Source organism: Vombatus ursinus, unplaced genomic scaffold (genome assembly GCF_900497805.2).
Source record: "Vombatus ursinus unplaced genomic scaffold, bare-nosed wombat genome assembly UNPS02015066.1, whole genome shotgun sequence".
Taxonomy (NCBI): domain Eukaryota; kingdom Metazoa; phylum Chordata; class Mammalia; order Diprotodontia; family Vombatidae; genus Vombatus; species Vombatus ursinus.
In genome coordinates this window covers 8705514-8713528 of record NW_020954844.1, presented here as the reverse complement: position 1 = coordinate 8713528, position 8015 = coordinate 8705514, and the positions used below count along the sequence as shown (strand labels likewise).

Genomic DNA, 8015 nt, shown 5'->3' with positions numbered 1-8015 from the left:
TCTCTCTCTCTCTCTCTCTCTCTCTCTCTCTCTCCTCTCTTCTTCTCCTTCTCTCACTCCTCTCTTCTTCTTCTCTTCTCTCTCTCTCTCTGTCCCACCCCTCCCCCATAGAACAGGCTATAAGACAGCTACTTCAGATACTTTGTCACCCCATCAGACTGAGGATATCAGGAATGCTGTGACTCCACCTCTCCCTGTCTCACCTTGACCCAGTCCACTTGGGATGCCCAGAACTAGCAAGAAGGACTGAGCCTTCAGTCCTCATTCCCTGGACCTCCACCCCCATTCCCTAGACCTATACCCAAGCCCTTCCCCTTACCTTCTCCCCACAACTGTCCAGTGGTAGTGATGGAGCCAAAAGTATTCTGGGCAGAGCAGAGGTAGTCTCCCTCATCCTCCTTGCGGACATCCCACAGCTCCAGCCGGAGGGTATTATGAGTGGTGTGGACACGGCTTCTCCCCACCAGTGACCCCAAGGGACTCTGGCCAGAAGCCACCAACTGGCCATCCCGGGACAGGGTCAGCTCTGCCGGAGGCTCGCTGTCCACAGTGCACTGCAACACAGTCACTCGACCAGCCCGGGTATCCAAGAAAGAGGTCACGAACACATCCCTAGGGGCATCTGGGAACAGGGGAACCAGCTTGTGGGTGCAAAGCCAGACTACAGCCGAGGCTGCCTCACCCCTAAACCTCCGAGGTCTGCTCCCTCCTCCACTTCTTCCCATGATGCTTCTATTCTCTTCCACGGGGGTATTTATGGATCCAATGTAGCAAGTTATTGGGGTCAATCAAACTGAAAGAGGTATTATGCCAAGCTGAAGAACAGTCATGCTTCCTGGCTTTGGAAGAATTCTTCAGCTTATGATTTGTTTTGAATTAATATTTGTGGAATTGGATCAAATCAGATTGAACTAAATTGACCTAAAATTTGATTCATTCATCTTGTTTTACTTATCGGTTTGGGTGTTCCCTCAAGGCAGGAACCGGCTATCTCCTTCATCAGACCAGGAACTCTCAAGAGTAAGGACTGTGTGCCCCCCATCAGACTGAGGACTCCCTGAGGCCAGGGATTGGGTCCCTCTCCCATCAGACTAGGCCATCAGACCAGGAACTTCCTAAGGGTAATACCTAGTTCTCCCTCATTGAACTAAAAGATTTCTCAGGAAGAAGGTTATCTTCTATCTCAAACTATGACCTCCCAGAATACAGGTGTCACTTAATGTCATTTTTAGCTAAGTGATTCTGAGCAAGTTATGAAGGTTTTCTAAAACAATTTTCTCATCTATAAAATGGACATCGTAATACCTTTAGCACTTCTCTCACATTTGATGGGATCAAATGAAGTAATAATAGATAACACTTATTAACTTTTACCATCTGCCAGGCACTGTGCTAAGCACTTCATAATATCTATCTCATTTGATCCTCACACAATCCTGGGAAGTAGGTGCTATTATCATCCCCATTTTACAGATGAGACAATTGAGGCAAACAGAGGTTAAGTGACTTGCCCAAGGTCACACAGCTAGTAAGAATCTGAGGCCAGATTTGAGCTCAGATCTTCCTGACTCCAGGCCTGGCACTAATAATAGATACAACATAAAATATAAGAGTAGTATTTCGAGGCAGATAGGTGGCTGGAGCACTGGGCTTGTGGTATAGCACCATCCCCAAAATGACACTGCCCGTAGGAAGCCTAGTGGGTGTAGGTGTTACCATCAAAGTAGCCTGGTGCATCAGAAAGAAATATAGCTTTGGAGTAAGAGGATCTGGGTTCCATTCCTACACTTTCTTTCTCTGGGCCTCAGTTTCCTCAGAACTGAGGGTGCTGGACTATATGACCTCTGAGGTCTTCTTTTTGCTTTAGACCTCTGAACTGAGGAATCACAAGACCTGGGCCAAAATGCTGCCTCTAACTGGACTCCCTCCCTCCCCCTTACATAGGTGTCGCAGAGTGGCAGGCTGGGAACGTCTGATCCCCCGGGCATCGCGGGCAGTGCAGGAGTAGGCACCAGCATTGTGGGCCCTGTTGGTGCCAGGGAGTTGAAGGACGTGAGTGGGCCCCTCCTGGAGCCAGCGACCATTATGATACCAGGTGTAGACGGTGGGGGGGTTGGCAGCAGGGTCCTCACACATCAGGATGACAGCTGTGCCCTCGGGCACCTCGCTGGACGGGGCTATGGACACTCTGGTGACTGCAGGGCAAGGAGACAGAGCTAAGGTGGGACTAGCTGGGGAGGGAAGAGACAAGCTTTGTGCCTGGAGCCCAGATTCCCAGGCTTCAGGGGGGAACCTTTTCTTACCACCTCCCCACCCCATTCACTAATGCCTTCCTCCTCCTCCTCCAAAAAAAATCACCTTGTATTTCCTCCGTTTATATTTTGTATATACCTGTATTTGTACATAGTTTCTCTCCTGGAATTATTTCATTCTGTCTTTGCATGGCCAGTGCTTAGCATAGTAAAAGTACGTACCTGACCAATGCTTGTTCACTGGGTTAGCCCACTGTCCCCACATAAGGCATTCCAGGGAAGCCCTAGACGTAAGCAGCACAGACATCTGCCCACACGGTATGATTTGAGGGACACTAATCGGGGGAAGGGGAACATTTCATCCCAAATCAGAGGGCTAATGACAGTGAAAAGAGCTCTTGATCTAAAGTCAAAGGACCTGGGTTCTAAATCTAACCCTGCTACTTACTAGCTGGGTCACTTCACTTACTCTGGGCCTCAGTTACCTCATATGAAAATGAGGTTGATCTCAATAATCTCTAACGTCTCTTCTAGCTTTAAATTCTTTGATCCTCTAGGTGGTCAGGAGAGTGAAGCCAGAGATATTTGGGAAAAGAACAGGCCCTCAGCCCACCCCCTTCCATCTCTGCTAACCAGTCCCCTTGAGGACCCAACCCCCTATCTGGAGGAGGATTCGGCAGGGGAGACGGAAACAGAGACGGAGACAGAGGACAGAGGCCAAGAGAGAGGGGTGGGTGGATGGGGACACTCTTCCCATCATGCTTTGCAGTTTTGTCTCCTGTCCTGTGCTCACCCTCCAGGTGCAGCTCCAAGGAAGTGTTAGCCTGGCCCAGAGAGTTCTCAGCAGAACAGGTGTAGAGGCCACTCTGGAGGGCCTTTTGCTCCTGGAGCTCAAGGCGAAGGGTATTAGGGGTGGAGGAAGCCCCCAGCCTGGCTTGCCCAAGGGAAGAGGAGGCCAGGAGTTGACCAGCCCAGCTCAAAGCCAGTGTGGCTGGAGGCTGGCTGTCCACAGTGCACAACAACACGGCCGGCTGTCCTGCCCGGCTCTCGAGCAGAGATGTCAGACGCAGTGCCCGGGGAGGGTCTAGAGGGAAGGAAATCAGAGCAGGGCCAACATTAACCAGGGAGACCTTCTTGGAGGAGGAGATGGGAAAGTTGAAGAGAGCGGAAGGCACAGACTGACAGGGAGGATGAGGGATAGTGGGATCAAGCTGCACTAGACAGAGAATTCAGTTGGGAGTCAGGAACCCCCAATTTAGTACATGACTTTGGCTCATCAGGCCTCAGTTTCCTTACCTGTAAAATGAAGAAATTTGGACTGGACAGCTCCTAAGGTCCTTTCTAGCTCTGAATCCCTTACCTCCCCAAGCCTCAGTTTACCCCTCTGTACAGTGGAGGAGTTAGATTAGGTGACCTCTGAAGTCCCTTTCAGATGTAGGGCTATGATCCCATGAATGTTCTTCCCAGAGTCTCGTCCTAAGCTTCCCCCTCTCCCTCTGTCTTCTCCCCTTCCTCAGGGTCAAACTAGCCCATGACAACAGGAGCTTTGTCCCAGAGTACTGACCACAGGGAAAGGAGTATGCTTCCTCCCCACAGTGACCATCGTCCCTTCACCTCATCACTACGATCACCAGCCCACACTGCCACATGGAGCTAGTGCCCCCTAGCCCTGAGCCACCCCCAGGGTCTTGCCATATGGTACCTCTCTCCAAGTCTGCCTTTTCTCCCTCCAGAGTCTCTGGGAAGCAGGCTGTCCCCTTCTCCCCAGTCTGACTGTCCCTGAGGTTGACCTGTCCTCTGCACACCAGCCCCAGGTACAGGACCTCTAGTTACAGCTCTGCCCCCTTCCATACCAGACTGGGAATCCATCTGGACCCCCAGCTTCCCTTAATTTGACGTGTGCCTTGGCCAAATCACACAACCTCCCCAGGCCTTGCCTTTGCCACCTGTGAAATGGGAATCATCCATGTTGCTCTCCCTGCTTTGCCAAGATGACTAAAGAAGCATAGATTCTGAGATGGAAAGATGAAATGAGAAGGTAGCCCAGAAAGGGACAGTTGCTGCTCCCATATGAAATATTCACATCTTTTCCCCAGTTTCTAAAATGAAGAAGAGAATCGTTGAAACCCTATCCTCAGATACTGTCCCTGTCCCGAGTGAGGCCATAAGGTAATTCAAAGTCCCTGGAGCCAGTCCACCGTGGGACTCACAGAGAACAGTGAGGCTCTTAGGGGAGGAGAGGCGCGTGCCTCCCTCGTGAGTGTCCACAGCACAGCGGTAAGAGGTGGCATCAGCAGCAGAGACACTGGGGAGGAAGATGGAGGAGGAGCCAGGGCCTCCACCCATCCACTGCCCGTTCCGGTACCACGTGTAGTTGAGCTGGGTGACGTCGGCAGCCAAGACCACGCAAGTCAAGTTCACGGCCTGGCCCTCCTGAACGGTCGGCGAGGGCAGCACCTGGACTACCACGGCTGTTGGGGAGGGAAGGTGAACCAGGGGTCAGACTAGAGACGATGAGACACACGCATCCTGCTCTTTCTGGGAGCCAAAATGTGCTATTTATTATAAACAGCTATTCCTCTTGAATAAAAAAGACACAGCGGAATAGAGAGCTAACCTCAAAGTCAAGAAGATCTAGATTGGGGGCAGCTAGGCGGTGCAGTGGATAGAGCTCCGGCCTTGGAGTCAGGAGGACACAAGTTCAAATTTGGCCTCAGACACTTGAAGCTTGCTAGCTGTGTGACCCTGGGCAAGTCACTTAGCCCTGATGGCCTCATCAAAAAAAAATATATAGATTCAAACCTCACCTCTGACATAACTGGCTTTGTGTCCACCCCTGGACAAATGAGCTCTTTTTAACATTTTTCTAAATCATGAGTTCCAAATTCTCTCCCTCCCATTGAGAAGGCAATATGATATCAACTAGACACATGAATCATGCAAAACATATTTTCACACTAGCTATACTGCAAAATAAATAAATAAAGTGAAAAAGTCTGCTTCAATCCACACTCAAGAGTTCACCAGTTCTCTCTCTGGAGGTAAACAGCATTTTTCATCACGGGTCCCTTGGAATTGCCGTAGATCATCGTATAGATCAGTGCTGCTAAGTCTTTCACAGTTGGTGGCCATACGATATTGCTGTTACTGTGTACAATCTTCTCCTGGTTCTGCTCACTTCACTTTGTATCACTTTGTCTAAGTCTTCCCAAGTTTTTCTGAAACCGTCCCACTTGTCATTTCTTTCTAACACAATAGTATTCCATCACATTCATACACCACAACTTATTCAGCCATTCTCCAACTGATGGGCATCCCTGCAATTTCCTATTCTTTGCCACCACAAAAAGAGCTGCTATAAATATTTTTGTACGTATGGATCCTTTTCCTTTTTCTTTGACTTTTTTGGAAAACAGACTTAGTAGTGGTATTGTTGGGTCAAAGGGTATGCCCAGTTTTATAGCTCTTTGGGAACAGTTCCAAATTCTCCTCCAGAATGGCCGGATCAGTTCACAACTCTACCAACAGTGCATTAGTGTCCCAATTTTCCCACATCTTCTCCACATATCATTTTTCTTTTCTGTCATATTAGCCAATCTGATAGGTATAAGTTGGTACCTCAGAGTTGTTTTAATTTGCACATGTCTAATCAATAACGATTTAGAGCATTTTCTCATATGACTATAGATAGTTTTAATTTCTTTGAAAACTGCCTATTTATATCTTTTGACCATTTATCAATTTGGCAATGGCTCTTATTTTTATAAATTTGGCTCAGTTCCCTATATATTTGAGAAATGAAGCTTTTGTCAGAAAAACTTGCTATAATTTTTTGTCCTAATGTCCTGCTTTCCTTCTAATTTTGGCTGCATTTGTTTTGTTTATGCAAAACTTTCTCAATTTCATCTAATCAAAATTAACCATTTTACTTCCCATAATCTTTTCTATCTCTTGTTTGTTCATAAACTCTCCTCTTTCCATAGATCTGACAGGTATGTCTCTCCACGCTCTTCTAATCTGCTTATGATAATACCCTTTATGTCTAAATCATTTACACATTTTGACCTTATCTTGGTACACAGTGTGAGATGTTGGTCTGTATATGGTTTCTGCCACACTGCTTTCCAGTTTCCCCAGCAATTTTTGTCAAATAGTGAGTTCTTGTCCCCAAAGCTTGGATCTTTGGGTTCATCAAACACTAGATGACTATGGTCACTATGGTTACCATGGTATTGTGTACCTAATCTGTTCCACTGATCCACCGCTCTATTTCTTAGCCAACACCAGATTGTTTCGATGATTACTGCTTTGTAATCTGGTGCAGCTAGGTGGCACAGTGAATAGAACAGTGGGTCTGGGGTTAGGAAGACTCTTCTTCCAGAGTCCAAATCTGGCCTCAGACCCTGACTAGCTCTGTGACTCTGGGCAAGCCACTCAACCATGTTTGCCTCAATTTCCTCATCTGTAAAATCAACTGGAGAAGGAAATGGCAAACACTCCAGTATCTTTGCCAAGAAAATCCCAAATGGGGTCACAAAGAGTCAGACATGTCTGGAACTACTTAACAACAGCTGCTGACTGCCTTCCTACACATTTTTTCATTGATTCCTTTGATATTCTTTTGTTCCTCCAGATAAATGTTGTTATTTTTTCTAGCTCTACAAAACAATTCTTTGGTAGTTTGATTGCTATGACGCTGAATAAGTAAATTAATTTAGGTAGAATTGTCATTTTTATTATATTGGCTCAGCCTCTCCTTGAATAATTAATATTTCTCTAACTGTTTAGTTTTGTCTTTGTTTCTGGGCAAGTGATTTAAACTCTCGGGTCCCAAGCACTTCTCCAAGACCAGACTGCAGACCACGTGTCTACGTCAGTAGGAGCAGTTTTCTAACTCAGAGTTCCGTACAACAATGAAATCACAAATCCAGATTTTTTTAAATCATCTTATGCCCTCCCACCCCCCGCCCCCCCACACACACACATACTCACTCACTTTCGGCACTGAAGGCCACAGAAGCTGTGGCATTCCCAAGGACATTGCTGGCTTCGCAGGTGTACTCTCCTTCATCCTCCAGTACCACATTCGGGATCTCCACACGGAGGACATTGAAGGCCCGAGTAACTCGGGGAGAGTCAACTCCAACCCTGCCCTGGGAGGAGGCTAGGAGCTGGCTTCCCCTCAGCAGCCTCAACTGGGCCTGGGGATCACTGTCCACTTGGCACAGTATGAAGCCCAACCTCCCAGCCTCCAATTCTAGCAAGGCAGTGAGGGTAGGCTGTCGTGGGGGGTCTGTGTGGGGAGATCAGAGGACGGGGAAGAGAGATGTACAAGATGGACCAAGAGGAACCCACTTCATGCACTTGTGTCCTAAGCTCTTGGTCTCTCAGATCCGGGTTCTGGCTTCCTGAGGATGGGCACAGCCAGCCAAGGAGCAGAAGGGACATCCCCAGCCTGGCCACCTGCCTCACATACCTGTCTCTGGGCACCTGGGGGAGACAAGACTCTCTGTCCCTCCTTAGGATGGGAGAAGTATCCCAACTACCTCTAAGCACAAGAAGCGTTTACAGGAGCCCTGGGGTTGAGGGACAAGCAGTCTATCTGATATCACTGCAGGTTTGAGTTCTGGAACTCTGGAAATAAACTGTTCAGGGCCCCTTTCCTGTGACCTCAAGCACTGACTACTCCCCCTCCCCCAGGGCTCGTGTTCCCTCGTCAGTCTGCCCTGAATACTCTAAAAGAACACCTGGCGTCCCCCCCCC

At 48.2% G+C, this 8015-nt stretch overlaps 1 protein-coding gene across 1 annotated transcript in view; it reads right to left on the bottom strand.

Annotated features, from left to right (window-relative positions):
* Positions 1 to 8015, bottom strand: part of SIGLEC1 (sialic acid binding Ig like lectin 1) — a 51775-nt gene that overhangs the window by 12098 nt on the left and 31662 nt on the right. Inside the window, exons 12-16 of the mRNA XM_027846135.1 lie at positions 7249 to 7545; positions 4463 to 4723; positions 3046 to 3336; positions 1941 to 2195; positions 320 to 622 (exon numbers count right to left, since the gene is read on the bottom strand). Of these exons, the coding sequence (XP_027701936.1) occupies positions 320 to 622; positions 1941 to 2195; positions 3046 to 3336; positions 4463 to 4723; positions 7249 to 7545 (1407 nt within the window). The remainder of the gene's footprint in view (positions 1 to 319; positions 623 to 1940; positions 2196 to 3045; positions 3337 to 4462; positions 4724 to 7248; positions 7546 to 8015) is intronic.